At 38.6% G+C, this 17,454-nt stretch overlaps 1 protein-coding gene across 1 annotated transcript in view; it reads left to right on the top strand.

The window, feature by feature from the left end:
* Window positions 1-17,454, top strand: part of LOC124555601 (protein N-terminal glutamine amidohydrolase) — an 84,160-nt gene that overhangs the window by 53,164 nt on the left and 13,542 nt on the right. The window contains exon 3 of the mRNA XM_047129569.1: window positions 10,933-11,078. Within this exon, the coding sequence (XP_046985525.1) occupies window positions 10,933-11,078 (146 nt within the window). The remainder of the gene's footprint in view (window positions 1-10,932; window positions 11,079-17,454) is intronic.

Below are 17,454 nucleotides of genomic sequence, written 5' to 3'. Positions count from 1 at the left end.
GCCTATGGCCTTCCCCCTCCACCAACGGCTGCAGGCGCTTCCTCTGTGGTCCGCGCCCATTCCCTGCGACCTGCTGGAGCGTTGCTGCTCCGTTTTCTGTCCGCTGCGGTTCTAGGTGTTCCCTCTGCGGTCCGCGCCCACCAAACCTGCTCCTGGGGGTTTCATCCACGGTCTGGGGTACCAAGCGTTCCCCCTGCGGTCCCCGCCCGCTCACCACGAAATATCGTGCAAGTACGACGCTGGTATCCGGCAGAACACCCGACAACCCAAGATGTCATTAGATCGCCGGGGAAGCCTGAAGCGTTACAACTGTTTTATTCTTTTTACTCTCACACTTCGTAGCTGTTCATTTTCCGGCAATTCTTGTATACTTGGTAAAACTGTTCCCTTGGGTGTCGTGGCATCTGTCCTTCCAAAATTATTAATACTAACTGGCAAAAAATATTTCTTCATTCCTTACAGCTGGTTGACAAATACTTCTTTTCACGTGCACTTGCAACTCATTGAGCAAATTGTTCCTGGGGTCAGGTCCACCAGAATAAATGAGTGCATGGGATTTTATATTTGACCTTCACCCACAAAATCCTTCCCATTCTACTGTATATAGTTCCATAGTCAGTTGACTTAAGCACTGGAGTGCATCAATCCTCTGATAGGACAGGTCCTTTCCTGCCATTCTCAGGTGCCTGTATAGTACTCTCTCTGCCAAATAGGAACTGTTGGTCACCTATTAAGACACTATGTGACCCAAAGTCAACTGCACCAGTAATGCAGTGCAAGAAATCACTCCCTAGGAGCATGTTAAAAACCTGGATTTTCCCGTGACACGACCTCTACTGTAAGTGCCGATACTTCTTTATGAATCTTCAAATTAACCTTCTGTAATCCTACAGGGTTTATTATTTCATTTCCTAACCCACTCAGGTGATGTGATGCTGCCACAAGGTATGCCTGTTGCTGAGGTGGGATAATAATTGGTATCAAAAGTATCTTCACTTTCTTCTCATTTAATTCTCCTTTCATCATCACATTTACCATGTTTCCTAATTCTTGATTCCTCACTAGATTAACCTGAGTCAATGGGAGATGGGGGCAGTGGCTACTCTGGCTCCCAATGCGTTTCCTGCATTTTGGCCTCTATTATTACCTTTGCAGCGAACTCGAACACCCTGTAAATTCCTATTTTGCTCATATCGTAGCCTATGACATCCCTCTGAAACACTCATACATACGGTATCCCAGTCATTGGTCACAACTACTTGGTGTGCCAGTTACGAAAAAGTGGCGTGCATCAGTCTCACAGCTTCCAGTTGTTGCAGATTGGTTTGCCTCTGCTGTACCACTTCTTGTGAGGTATTAGGAGACACAACTTTTATTTCATTTCCTATTCTAGGATCAATCCTTTTTACAAAGCCATCAGTTGTGGTCACCTATGCCTTGTGCAACTTCTTATCGTTGTGTTAGTGGCATTTTGTCTGCAAATGATTAAAAGGTCTTTGGCAGGTTTTTTCCTCAACATGCATAACTTATCCCAATAAAAACTAACACTTGCTTTGTCTTGATGAAACATTACACCAACCCATGTGTAAGCATTTCAGAAGAGGTAGCCTTTCTGAGTGGATTTACTGACTCAACATAGCTCTTGGCATCACCGGACAATTTGTGTGATATTCAATTGAAACTCTCCATCATGCATACAAATGACTCACATCTCTAATATTCTGTAGAAGTGTGTGCACGTTTTCATTCAACTTTCCTTAAAACGGAATGTACAAAATTACTCAAGGAAACATCTAATAGGTTAACTGCCATTGCCACAGGTGCTTGTGGGTTTGACACAGTTGCTATAGTGGGATTGGTTTGCATCTTTTTGTCCTCATTAGATGCTGCTGCAGTTGCAACTGCCTGGTTTAAACTTTCTTTCCATTGTTGGCTTTCTGACATGAGTGCAGCAATTTTCTGTTGCCTCATCCAGAATACAATAATAATTCCCGTTACAACTAAAGTTCTTGTGCAGTGTGCATCTTTTCCTGAGCTTTATTCCTAACCATTATTTGTCCTAACCTACATTCTAAAAATTTTTCCGTCTTTTACACAATGAATAGAATAATAAAATAAATAGCATAGTGCCACACTTAAGCTACACGAGACAACAAATCACTAATAATTATAATAGACAAATATTGTCAGGCAAATGTTGCCTCAATGAAGGTGTATATAGCCAACCTTCATGTCATTACTCTGTTAAGCTCTAAATGAAGCTTCAGCAATCAAGGTGGCTTAGAATAATGACAGTTAATCACTCATGGGTGTTCTCAGGCTGGGATGAGGATGATGTGGCGGAACACAGTCGGCTGGCGATACATAATCAACTTGTGACAGTGAGAAACAACCTCATGACCCTCCTTTACAGCAAACAGGCTGGCAGGCAGCTAGCTGTCCTGGTGGTCTGATACATGCATCCACGAGGCGTGCACACCAGATGGGTCCCTGTGTGCAGTGTCATACCTGACAAATTCGAACAGCAAACAGCATGATACTATGCCAAATGGCCTCAACCACATAGAAACAAGAACTGATTACTTCTTGCAGGGCTCACACAAGTGTGCGTGACATAGTGAAATCAGAGGGCATTGAAAGGGTGGTGCAAAAGGGCTGTCCAGCATGCTCTTGCACTGTAAAAAAATAGTGTGTTTGGTGTGAATGTATTCTCCTGGATGTACTTTAGTAGCAAAGAACAAGCTAAAGGGTTATAGGTTTAATCCCACTTGTAGTTATACATTGTACAGGAATACAAACTATCTAAGGTCAGGGTGTTAATACTAAAGTACATACATTAATTGATCGGACACACACCCTTATGAAATAACAATGTAACACAAGGTGTATATGACCCGGTACAACCAGGAGATCCGGGAAAAACCTGGGAATGTTTTCATCTCGGAGAAAACTGGGAATTTTCTAGAATTCCAGGAATTTTTTGTTGTTTTTAGTTTTCAGTTAAATTTTTGTGATTTTGGCTGGTAAGAATCGATACTCTAACAAAGGATATTACTGTGTCCTCTACTGCAGAATAATACTGCAACAATAGAACGAGAAAAAAATATCAAAATAAAACATAAATTGCATTGGAAATGTGCCATATACAACAACAAAACACAGTGCTCATACAAGCTGTTTGCCAACAGCAAAATGTGTCGAAGGCTTTAGGAAGACGATGCAATGCTTCATAACAACAAATTGCCTCTGATGAGGGTGACGTCACAACTGTTTACATTAGATTCGTTTTAGCAGTTACGAGCGGGCTCATGCGCATGCACAGTTGAGTGGCGTATGAGTTGTACTTTCTCCCCATTCTGGCCATAGAAATGTGGCTGTTGGCTGTGTAAGCAGTCGCAGCAAGCAGCTAGATGCAGCTGGGAAAAATCTTAGTATTGCCCTGGTTCGGAAATATCGTAGATCTGGGGCTGATGTGCAGAGCAGTCTGAGTTATCGTGGGGAAGTGGGTAGTCTCCACGTAACCTGTGTTTACATTTAGTGATTTTGCTGTTTCCTCTTTGTTTGCTGCTCTTACGTCAAATGAAAACGAAACGGGTTTCTGTGGCCGGGAGCTATCAATTGAATTAATATACATTCACATAATTACGGAAGGCTAATACATGTTATTAGTTTCAGATTTTATTTTATTTCCAATTTTTGACAGTCGTGCGTTAATCGCCTTGTAGAACAAGGCAGTCAATGTGTTTGAAACGAGTTTTAGTTCCATACTATTGGCTAATTTCAACTGCTCACTGCATTTCAAGTGCACGTTTTCATCTTCTAGCACATATGGCATTATGCCATAATAAAGAATCAAAAATGAGTTAATACAGTACTGGTACTCCAAGAAAATTTACATCCCGAAACCCACACTGAAAAGCTTAATATCAGGTCGAGGCCTACTTTATTGGGAATCTGGATATACGAATGTGCTCCTTAAGAATGCACTTTAAATGTTCCATTTTAGTATGTTTCACGAAATTCCAATGCTCTTGGAGTATCCTCTGATGTCTTGTTTCTTTTATGACATAATGTAAGATCTTTTAATGTATTACACGTACGAACATACAGTCTTCCTGCGTCATAGTAGCTGCCAAAGCGCAGTGGCGTCTGTTATCTGGCGCTCTCTTAAAACTGCTGAAATGAACCTATTTCTAATAGGTCGCGGGAAAATACTGGGAATGGTTTGAAAAGCGTTAATTTCAAAGTCAATTTCCTTTTATGCAAGTTGAACTATGTGCGAGAATGTACGATGAATTTCTTAAATCACAGAGCGTTTGATGACAAGCCATTTAGAAGTATTTCGAGCCCAGAAGATCAGACATTCATGTCGTTATTATCAGCAAATTGATGTAATGCTACGGGAAGCTCTCTCTCTCCTCTGCGGTAGCTAATTCATTTGTGGAATACTTTGGGGACAAGTCACTGGACTCGGCTAAAAATTTTCCTGGCACATTTGTGTGCTCTATCTTAAAGTGCAACATGTACAAAAAATATCAACATTATATGTGAAAGCTTAGCTTCTCTTGCAGCTTTTTTCGTGGAACCACTGCACAAGCACTTGCTGTTACGTTGTTGATCTGACTCGTAGAGACGTGCAGCTGGGGCCTGTCAGACTCTTGACATTCATACATACATCAGGTGGCATCCTATTGAGAGTACTTTTGATGTGGATATAAAATGAAACAATCAGGACAAAGAGGCAAAACAGTCATGTCAACACCTCTGAATCTCTCAAGGTGGATAGTACGGGGCAGGTGGGTTGCTACAAGGTGCAACATGTTTTATCATTTCAGGGAAAGCAGAGAAGTTCCATTGCACTTTGTCAGGCCTTTCTGGGGCCATTTTAGACATTTAAAAGACATTGCTAAAAGTCTGCTAAGCAGCTTGGTAAATATCAAAAGTGTAGTCTATATGAAAGCTCTGCCAACAACACATCTGATGTAAGGCTTGTGTGTGTGTGTGTGTGTGTGTGTGTGTGTGTGTGTGTGTGTGTGTGTGTGTGTGTGTGTACCTCTACCAGGGGCAAGACAAATTACCACATCCCTAATTAAACTTCCCATGAGTAACCGGCCACAAGCAAATGGAAATTCACGCATTATATTAGAATAGAAGAGAACAGAAGTTTATTGTCTAGTAACAAACAACTTCAAGTCATTGACTTAATGTACAGGAGACTCATCAGAACACAAAAACTGGGCTACAGTTTTCCTTATCAGTAATATAATACACTATACTGAATAATTACAAACTTTCAAAAATTAAGTCATAAATACTGTAATTCCTTCAAGAGATGAAATTCATGAAACATATGTTTCAGAGTATGGTTTATGATGCAGATTCGAATCGAGCTGCTGTCACATGCATTTTAGTAGGAAAATGTATTGTCAGTGAAACATAAATGTCAGAAACAGGTAACTCTTAGGCTTCAGACAGTGTGACCAGTTTCTGTACGAGGTAATCACTTGTTTTAAGTGTAGTGCAAAATGCTTCTGGTAAATGTCCCAGTTCTCAAATTTGTCATTAAAGGGCTAGAAAGCTGGAATAGCTTGGCCAATTTTATAGACCCCAATTCAGATCGCAAAAGTCTTCTAGTAAAACTTGTTGTTTACACTGGACACACAATAAAGCATTGTTCATAAGCATTACTGTTCTTGTGAATTGTCCAGGACTACTGATGAAATAATCGGCAATAGCACAATTTGAATTACTGTGGTGACAAACTTGTAGGGAAGGCTTAGACTTGTCACTTAGCCAAATGATGTTACAGTCAACTAAAGTAGAAATTAACAGAAATAGTAGACAGCATTAAACTCTAATCAGGCTCAGTTAAAATGAGTCCAAAGAATAACCCATGTTTTGCAGAGTTGCCATCAATATTTCAGTTGACTGTGGAGAGGAATTCTTTATCTAGTGGACAAAAGTGAGACTGGGCCTTTGCCCACTTTTCCTTAAATTGGCTTTCTGATGACATTCTGGCCGGAGATACTGTGCTGGTCTCTGTTCACTGCAATTCTTCCTGTTGTAGGTGTAGTGTGAAGTATCCTGACATCAACCATTGATACTTCTGACTGCATTACAAGTGTTGAAACTATTTCAAAATACCTGTGTCATTCACAGCAGTAATTGGTACTGAGTATAATATGTGTTCTTACCACTATAACAAATAAATCAAAAGTAAAACTGCTCCTAGTAAATTTACGGACGGGAAAAAGTTTCTTAGAATAAAGCTATGGCAGCTCTTGTTTCTGGTTTAGTGCACCATTCTGATGGCAGAAATTGTCGTTACAGGCAGATTAAAAATGGACTACAGTGAAGTTTACCGATATAGAGTTGTGACACTGTATCAGTAGCTAGACACCAAAACAGTGAAATAGGCAAAAACTGATTTCCGATTTTCTTGGTAGCTATGTAAGTTACAACTGGATCAAGTGAAATACATGTTTGATATAACTAAGGGAATTTTTGACTTACGGTGTGCCACATGGCCAGTATAGGCATTGTGTTTTCAGTTACAACTGTGTTTATAGGAAATAAGAATTGAGAGTTGTGGTTACTTCACAGTGAGGTACTGCATTTGAGACAAGGTTAATTATTGAGTGCAATAAGGTTTTGTGACAGTGAACTGAGTGTGGCTTCAAACACCTCTGTGCAGTTTACTGATGAAACGCAATTAACGTGCTGTTCCAAATAGTCTACCAAATTAAATGCAGAGGCCTAGTTTCCTGAGATACTAACTATTGTTGTAATCTTCTGTAAAAAAAGAGAGTTGACTGTTGAATATCAAATAGTTATGATCTGAGCAAACAGGTTATTAATTTAAATGTTAGGAATATTATGAAATTTGTAAATCTACCGACATAAGGTGAAATGAGTACAATGAGAAAATCGAAGAAATTCGTTCTTATGGAAGCACACTGACAGTCATTCTTCTTGCATGCCTTTCGTGAATGGGACAGGGAAAGGGGGGGGGGGGAGGAGTGATAATGGTACCAGTAATACCCTCCACCACTCACTGTAAGGTGGCTTGAGAAGTATAAATGCAGATGGAGCCTCAGGAACTTGCACTCTGATTTCTTCTTGCTCCATGTAATAGTGTGTTAACATTTTGTCTTCACTACCAAAATGATTTAGAGTTCCCTGCAACTGTTACAAATATTTGCATCTTCAAATCAGTAATGCTAATGTTACAAGAAAACTGTGGAATAGATAAATCGCTGGAATAGCAGATGAGGTTTCTAATGTGCTCTACCGGCCCCTAGTTGCAGATACCGATTTTAAAATACAACCTTAACCAGATGACTATTTAACAAGTTTCACCACGCTAAGCTCTCACTTGGATGGCTTTCTTTCAGACAACATTGTCTGACATTTGCAGGCAGATGATAGATGGTAACCTAATAGCAAGTTATTGTGTAATGTCTTTCAGGACAAGAGATAAATGGCACAGGATCACACCATGAGAGAATTGAAAAGATAATGCCTTTCTCAGTCTTCTCTTGGCATTAGGCTCTCTGTAGCCATGGCCAGGGGCAAATAGTGGTAGCATCCCAAAAGTATGTTGTATATATTGAAGTCTTCACATGGAAGAAGTGGATAGACTGTGTGATTAAGTGGGAGAGACACCAGGTCTGGTGTTGCGGCTGTCCTAAGTGTGGGAATGAAGGCTTACCCTGCTTTGCATATGCAGTAATCTTATTTTTAGGGGATGAGAAATTATTTTTAACAGAATCAACCGCCACTTGGGTGATGTTTGATTGCATCCATAGGTGTCTTAAGGTCTATGATATTTTATTAGTGTGTGGCCAAGTAATCTCCTCATACTGAAATTAATATGAAAGTCAGTACTAAATGTTCTACACGCAATCTGATGCGCATGCTACATGGCAGACCCTATTGACTGGAGTGTCACGTAGTACTACTCCTTGCCACTGTGTGTCATCCTCCCACCTGCCTTTTTATGTGCACATCTTTTTAGTTCAGTGAGAAACATGTAGATGCAGAGTTCAAATTCATGAAACCAAGGGGACCTTCCTCAGTTATTTGTGGCCATTTCATGCTGATGTTTGCTGGACCTTCTATGAAAACATTTTAATGACATAGCCTGCTCCTGGTACAAGCACAGGTTCCTTAAAAACTTTTGGTTCGGACACAGTATTCTCCATTGATAACTTGTTTAAAAATATGGACAATTTCTAAAATGTTATGAATGCATTTTTTTAAATTGCAGATCATCTATTGTACACTAGCTAAGAGCAGCAAAATGAAACAACTATATTTTTATATTCTTACAGATTTATGTCATCAAATATTATTGTATTGAAAAGTTTGATAATAGGCGCTATGCAAAACAAACATTGAGATGAAACTTGTGATTTTTGGTGAAAAAGTTTCTGAAATTTAGAAAAAATAGATGTGTAGAAATGACTTTCATTTGACATTTGTTTATATTTGTATGCATGACTCCAGCATTGTAGTAATTTTATATCATAGGTGATTCTTTTATCTTTCCAGTGACATAAAATTAAGTTGTAGTTGTTACAAGCGAATCATAGTTTTGTTTCCGAAGTGGCAAAAATACGGAGTCAGCCGTAGTAGAATTCACAAAAGTTGTACTTGATGCTCTTGATAAAGATGAGTGTGTCACAGGCATATTTTTGGATCTTTCTAAGGCGTTTGATACAGTTGACCACAAGATTCTATTAAATAAATTAGAAGCATTAGGAATAAGAGGGGTAGCTAACAACTGGTCTTGATCATACCTAACAGATAGGGTACAAAGAGTAGAGATAACACATACTTCAAATAGATCCAAACATTTAGTAAAACACTTATCAGAACCAAAATACATTAATATAGGTGTTCCGCAAGGTAGCATATTAGGACTAATACTGTTCCTGATATACATCAATGACTTTCCCAGTAGTGTTACTCATGGTGAAAAGATCCTCTTCGCTGAAGACAGCATTATTATAGTCACTGAGAAAACAAGAGAATTCCTTGCTGAGAAAGCAAATGAACCCCTCTAGGAAGTTTATGATTGGTCAATAAGTAATAAAGTCACATTGAACATAAAGAAAACTAATGCCATGAATTTCAGGTTGGAAGAGGAAAAATGACAATGAACACAATTTTCAAACTCCAGAAAAGAGCCATAAGAATTATAACCAAAAATAATAGCCGAGCTCATTGTAAAGATCTGTTCAGAACAATGGGGATTTTAACTGCTCCATGTGAATACATTTACCAGTCAGTTGTACACATCAAAAATAACATTGGTAATTACTGCACAAACAGCTCTGTCCATGACCATGCAACAAGAGATAGACTCTACTTACATTTACCAAGAAAAAATAAAGATAAAACTCAAAACAGCATTTTCTACCAAGGAATAAAACTATACAATAAATTACCAAAAGAGATTAAAGAAATTACCAAAATATACTTATTTAAAAAGGCAGCTAAAAAGTACCTGTTATGCAGTACGTTTTATACATTGAACGATTGCTTAGCTAAAACAGAGTAGGGGTTTGATAAAAAATGTTATACAAATAAATAATAATAATAATAATAATGATTACAAAATTTTTTTTTTTTTTTCCCCTCGAAATACTTACCCCAAGCGATGCATAGCACAATACTAACACGTATTCCTCTTTCTGAGCTCAACATCTCACTCATTATGGAGTGATGCTGACTCAGTTTTCCAGGATAGCAAATGGGAAGTTGCGTTATTATTTATTAAGTTATTTCTAAAAAAAAAGTATACCAGGAGTAAATCTAATGATTGTCTCTAACTAGAAGTCTGTAAATATATATGTACACGAATTAGCTTATTTTAAATTGATCTAAATTTGTAAATACTTTGATGTGTCCTATATTCTTGTAAAAAGAGATCTATGGATGAATAAAGCTACCACTACTACTACTTTCACCAATGTGAAAATGACCCACTGTCCTAAATGGCCTTCTGACTGGTCTTGATAAAATAATCTGGAAAAATTATTTTATCCCTCTATCATTTACTTCCTTACACTTTTTCACAAATGTCTGTGATATGAGGGCAACAAGATTTATTCTGTTTAATTTTAAATGAAATTAGTGTGGACCGTATTGTAAAAAATAATGCTGTTATCTGTATTTTGAAACTGCCCATTTTGTTACAATCAGAAAACAATTGAAATTTGAAAAATTAACAGAAATTTTCGTTAGTATTTGGCTGAACATGACAGCAATATTAGAGAGGAACACTATTTCGTAATGGTCTGCAAAATTATATTTAGTAGGTCATAAGCTGGCTTTCAGCTTCTCTGGCCACCATCAGGTCACAACTGAATGTTGCAAATGCAGATAAAATGACATGAAAATTACAGATATTATTTGTACAAAAGATACAAAAATGTCATGTACAGTGTTTACAAAGGAAAGTACTAAATTTCTGTGTCACACAGAAACAGTCATGTGTAACTAAAAATGAAAAATAATTTGTAGAGTTACATTCAACAAAAGAAGAAAAGTAAAGCTGCTTTTACAAGTGTAACCTAATATTCGTATAACTTAAATCAACAGACGGGAAAAACTAAATTTAAGTTTGTTCATTTAATACTAAGCTAGCATTCTGTGTTAGGTGGCTATTGGCTTTCAGTATTTCTAATAGTGATCTTTCTATTCTTAAAATGTAAAACATCACAACCTACATCATGTGCGTGGTTTTCTGTGAAAGACGTGTGGCAAAAGTTGAAATCTGTGAATGGAAGCAACAAAAGGTTGAACCATTTTAATGGATTTTGAATTAACAGACCTTTAACGGTGGAATGCAATGACGTATTTTGATATTTTTTATGGCTGTGAGTTTGAAAGTGCTTGATTTATTTAATTTTCCATGTGTTTCAGGATTATCATGTACTCTTCCTGTACACTCCAGATGACCGTTGTTTGGTATATGATTTAGATTCGGAGTTACCATTTCCGACTTACTTCCACAAATATGTTACAGAAACATTCCGCACAGATCATATTCTCAAGCCTGACTACTTCAGGTATGTTAATCACAAATAATTAGGGAATAAAACAAAAATTACATGTTTTGAGATTGTTGTAAGTTGTTAATTTTATTTTGAGTTTATGCATTTGTATCTCAGAAAAAAAAATTCTCTCAAATATACTTCATTCCGGTATTGATACTCAGTAATATTATTGTATATGTTGTTTGAGGTATACACTTCAGACACACTCGATTTGGATAAAAAGTGTGTACTGGACTTCTGTAGCATAGCATTTTTATGCAGTTGTAGTGTGTAATGCAGTGTGTGAAAAAGGAGCTGTAACAATTCTGTGACTCTTGGTGTGGATGGTAAATTTCAGTGTGTTCAGTTTTTTAATATGCAAATGATTTTCCGCAGTTTGAACAACCGACAGGCATAAGTATAAGAGTTGCAGATGTAGTTAAAATGCCAAATAAGATATTATAGGAACATTTTATATTACATCTCCTCCAACTCCAATATTCTTTTTATCAAAGTCTTGGTTGTTATATATAGAGTTATTTAAACTATATAATCATAATGCATTAGCAGCTTGTGAGGAGTTTGCTGGGTTGTATAGCTGTGGTCCATGAGACTTTCCCTTTTTTAACATTTCATCCAGAGCTGTGCTGGACATCTCCGGAAGTGCCCCTGGTTCTGCTGGTTCTTGCTGACTAGAGACTGTGGAACCAGGAGCATCTTTGAAGATTTCCAACACAACTCAGAACGAAATGTCAGGAACAAAAACGCTTCATGCACTGCGGCCGTATAACCCGGAAGGTTCACCAGCAGCTAAGATATCTGATCATGAAAGCCTTCAATAAATACTGAGCTTTTATATTGTTTTCTTTGTTGCCAGGAAATGAATTTGACAAACTGTTTGAATGTAGTGTGATATTACTCAAAGTGATAAATGTGCACACCATGGGTAGTGCTGGAAGATGAAGACAGCACTAACATGTAAAAAAAGGCTGTGTTGTGTCCTACTTGGACTCTGTACACTCTCCAGTAGTAATCTTCACTTTCTGTTGATCTTTACCCCGCAAGCCACCGCACTGTGCATGGCGGAGTTACCATGTGCCACTACTTGTCATTTCCTTTTCTGTTCCACTCACAAATGGAGCAGTGGAAAAGCAACTGTCCATATGCCTCATATGGGCCCTAATTTCTCATATTGTATCGTCATGGTCCTTATGCACAGTGTATGTTAGCAGCCGTAGAATCGTTCAGCAGTCAGCTTCAAATGCCGGGTCTCTAAATTTTCTCAATTGTGTTTCTCGGAAATAATGTCGCCTTCCCTCCAGGGACTCCCATTTGAGTTCCTGAAACATCTCTGTAACACTTGCATGTTGTTTGAACGTGTGGTAACAAATCTAACAGCCTGCCTCTGAATTGCTTCGATGTCTTCCTTCATTCTGACTTGGTACAGATCCCAAATACTCCAGCAGTATTCAAGAATAGATCACACCAGCGGCCTATATGCGGTCTTGTTTACAGGTAAAAAACTTTTCCCTAAAATTCTCCCAATAAACCGAGATCGATCATTCACCTTCCCTACCACAGTTCTCACGTGCTCGTTCCACCTCATATCACTTTGCAACATTATGCCCAGATATTTAAACAACTTGACTGTGTCAAGCCAGACACTAGCAATACTGTATCCAAACATTACAGGTTGAGTCCTCCTACTCGTCCAAATTAACTTACATTTTTCCACATTTAGGACTAGCTGCCATTCATCACACCAACTGAAATTCTATTGTCTTCTTGTATCTTCCTACAGTCACCCAACTTCTACAATTTACCATACACCATGGCACCATCAGCAAACAACCACAGATTGCTGCCAACCCTCACCGCCAAATCAGCATACTGTGTTCTCTTATTTAAGAAGTCTTCAAGCCACTTTAATATCTCTAAACTCACTCCATATGCTTGTACCTTCAGTAACAGCCTACAGTGGGGCACTGTTTCAAATTATTTCCAGAAATGTAGATGTATGGAATCTGCCTGTTGCCCTTCATCCATAGTTCTCAGTATGTCATGTGAGGAAAGGGCAAGCAGAGTTTCGCACGAGTATTGCTTTCTAAAACCATGCTGGTTGGTGGACATATGCTTCTCGGTCTCAAGAAAGTTTATTATATTTGAACTGAGGATTCTGCAGGTAACAAAAGTTCGGGTTGTTTTTTGTTGTTGCTGTTGTTGTTGTTTTTGTGGTCTACAGTCCAGAGAAAGGTTTGTTGCAGTTCTCCATGCTACTCTTTTCTGTGCTAGTTCCTTCATCTCCGAGTAACTACTGCAACCTACATCTTTCTAAATCTGCTTAGTCTGTTTGTCCCTTGGTCTCCCTCTACAATTTGTACCCTCCATGCTTCCCTCCAATACTAAATTGGTGATCCCTTGATGCCTCAGAACATGTCCTACCAACCAATCCCTTCTTCCAGTCAAGTTGCGCCACAAGTTTCTCTTCTCACCAGTTCTATTCAGTACTTTCTCATTAGTTACATGATCTATTCTCTTCTTGTCTAAACTATTTATCGTTCATGTTTCACTTCCACACATGACTACACTTCATACAAATACTTTCAGAAAATACTTACTGACACTTAAATCTATACTCAATTTAACTAATTTCTCTTCTTCCGAAACACTTTCCTTACCATTGCCAGTCTACATTTTATATCCTCTCTACTTTGACCATCATCATCAGTTACTTAGCTCCACAAATAGTAAAACTCATCTACTACTGTAAGTGTCTCATTTCCAAATCTAGTTCCTTCAGCATTGCCTGATTTACTTCATCTTCATTCCATTATCCTCGTTTTGCTTTTGTTGATGTTCATCTTATATCCTCCTTTCTAGACATTGTCCATTCTGTTCATCTGGTCTTCCAGGCTCTTTGCTCTCTGTCAGAATTACAATGTCGTCAGCAAACCTCAAAGTTTTTATTACTTCACCATTTATTTAAATTCCTACTCCAATTTTTTTTCTTTTGTTTCCTTTACTGCTTGCTAAATATGCAGATTGAACAACATCAGGGATAGGCTACAACCATGTCTCACTCCTTTGCCAACCACTGATTCCCTTTCATGCCCCTCGACTCTCATAACTACCATCTGGTTTCTGTGCAAATTGTTAATAGCCTTTCGCTTGTTGTATTTGACCCCCTGCCACCTTCAGAATTTGAAAGAGAGTATTCAAGTCAACATTGTCAAAAGTCTTCTCAAAGTCTACGAATGCTAGAAACATAGGTTTGCCTTTCCTTAATCTTTCTTCTAAGATAAGTCGTAGTGTCAGTATTGCCTCGCGTGTTCCAACATTCCTACGGAATCCAAACTGATCTTCCTCGATTTCGGCTATCAGTTTTTCCATTCGTCTGTAAAGAATTTGTGTTAGTATTTTGCAGCTGTGACTTATTAAACTGATAGTTTGGTAATTTTCACATCTGTCAATACCTGCTTTCTTTGGGATTGGAATTACTTTATTCTTCTTGAAGTCTGAGGGTATTTCTCCTGTCTCGTACATCTTGCTCGCCATATGGTAGAGTTTTGTCATGGCAGGCTTTCCCAAGGCTGTCAGTAGTTCCAATGAAATGTTGTCTACTTCAGGGCCTTTTTAGACTTAGGTCTTTCAGTGCTGTGTCACATTCTTCATGCAGTATCATTTCTCCCATTTCATCCTCATCTATGTCCTCTTCCACTTCCATAACATTGCCCTCAAGTACATTGCCCTTATATAGACCCTCTATATACTCCTTCAACCTTTCTGCTTTCACTTCTTCGCTTAGAACTGGTTTTCGATCTGAGCTCTTGATATTCATACAAGTGGTTCTCTTTTCTCCAAAGGTCTCTTTAATTTTCTTGTAGGCAGTATCTATCGGACCGCTAGTGATATATGCCTCTACATCCTTACATTTGCCATCTAGCCATCCCTGCTTACCCATTTCGCACTTACTGTTGATCTCATTTTTGAGACATGTTTATTTCTTTTGCCTTCTTTATTTACTGTGTTTTTATATTTTCTCCTCTCATCAATTAAATTCATATCTCTTGTGGTACCCAAGGTTTTCTACTAGCCCTTGTCTTTTTACCTACTTGATCGTCTGCTGCTTTCACTATTTCATCTCTCAAAGCTACCCATTCATCTTCTACTGTATTTCTTTCCTCCATTTTTGTCAATTATTCCCTAATTCTCTCTCTGAAACTCCCTACAACCTCTGGTTCTTTCAGTTTATCCAGGTCCCGTCTCCTTAAATTCCCACCTTTTTGCAGTTGCTTCAGATTTAATCTATAGTTCATAACCAAAAAATTGTATTCAGAGTCGACATCTGCCCCTGGAAATGTCTTAACATTTAGAACCTGGTTCCTAAATCTGTGTATGAAACTTTCCAGTGTCTCCAGGCCTCTTTCACGTATACAACCTTGTTTCATGATTCTTAAACCAAATGTTAGCTATGATTAAGTTACGCTCTGTGCAAAAGTCTACCAGACGGATTCCTCTTTCATTACTTACCACATTCCATATTCACCTACTACTTTTCCTTCTCTTCCTTTCCCTACGATCACATTCCAGTCCACCATGACTACTAAATTTTTGTCTCCCTTAACTAGGTGAATAATTTCTTTTATTCCAAATTTCTTTATTGAACCATGGTGGGCCTTTTCCATCCTTTCTCTGCTTACTAGGCACATAACCCTCCAGACCATGATTTAAAATCTGCTTAAACTTTGCCCATAATTCCTCTACACCCATCTTACCAGAACTAAGTGATACCAGTTCACTGTCCAAGTGAGATGCTGATAACTGCTTATGTGCTCTATCTAGCAGAAACACTCTCCTAGCCTTATTGACTGATTTATTAACTTTCGTAATTGTAGTTGCTATAATGACATGATTGCTAATCCCTATTTCTATACTGACATTGTCAATAAGGTCCAGTCTGTTTGTAGCTATAACGTCTAGGGTATTTCCATTGCATGTGGGCTGCCAAGCTAGCTGCTGAAGTCAATTTTCAGAAAACATTTTCAGAAGTATTTCACATGACTGTCTGTCTGTACTGCCCCCTCCCCCCTACACACAATGGACCCATAGACATCCCAGTCTATACGTGGCAGGTTAAAGTCGCCTACAACTAGTATTGCAGGATCTGGGTATTTACACAATGCTGACCGTAGATCTTCTTTGAATGACTCTACAGTTGTCACAGCAGAATCAGGTTGCCAGTAAAAACATCCAACAATTAACTTCATTTCACACACACCTGTTATACGCAACCATATGACTTTACTGGCACACTAAACTTCGATCTCAGAACCTTAGCAAAATGTACATATGAAGTGCTAGTTTGAGAAGTTCACTAGCAGTAACATCTATGCCCATATTCTTCAAGCTACCATGTGATGTGTGGTGGAGGGCACCCTGTACCACTACTAGCCATTTCCTTTCCTGTTCCACTCACAAATGCAGCAAGGGAAAAACAACTGTGTGTCTGTCTCCATATGATCGCCAATCTTTCTAATCTTATCCTCAAGGCCATTATGGGAAAAGTTCATTGCAGCACTAGAATCGTTCTGCAGTCAGCCTCAAATGCCATTCCTCTAGATTTTGTCACTCATGCTCCTTGAAAAGAATGTCACCCTCCCTTCTGGGATTCCCCATTTGAGTTCCCGAAGCACCTTCATAATGTGTGTGTGTTGTTTGAACGTACTGGTAACAAATATAGCAGCCTGCCTCTGAATTGCTTCGATGTCTTCCCTTAATCTGACCTGGTGCAGATCCCATATACTTGAACAGTACTTAACAGTTTGTCACACAGGTGTCGTATATGCAATCTCCTTTATAGATGAACCAACCATTCATAAATTTCTTCCAATACACTGAAGTCAACCATTCACCTTCCCTACTACAATCCTTACATGCTCATTCCATTTCATACTGCTTGCAACGTTGTATGTAGATACTTAATCAAAGTGACTGTAGCAAGCAGCAAACTACTAATGCTGTATTCAAACATTATGGGTTTGTTTTTCGTACTCATACACATTAACTTTCACTTTCCTATATTTGGAACTAGCTAGCACCAACTAAAATTTTGTCTTAAGTCATCTTGTACTCTCCTACGGTCACCCAACTGTGGCACATTCCCATACACTACATCATCTTCAACAAACAGCTGCAGAGTGCTGCTTACCCTGTCCACCAGATCATTTATGTATACAGAAATTAACAGTTATCCTATCACACTTCCCTCGGGCCCCCCTGCGGGTCCGGGGTATTCCTGCCTGTCGTAGGAGGCGACTAAAAGGAGTCCCTCCCCCTCAAGGTGGTAGTTTGCGCCTATGTCCGGAAACGGACGGTTCAACGACTTACATTTGTGGTCATTTTGGTTTTT

This window comes from Schistocerca americana, chromosome X (assembly GCF_021461395.2).
Source record: "Schistocerca americana isolate TAMUIC-IGC-003095 chromosome X, iqSchAmer2.1, whole genome shotgun sequence".
Taxonomy (NCBI): Eukaryota; Metazoa; Arthropoda; class Insecta; order Orthoptera; family Acrididae; genus Schistocerca; species Schistocerca americana.
Note: the sequence above shows the minus strand (reverse complement) of the source record. Positions and strands in the feature narration are given on the sequence as shown.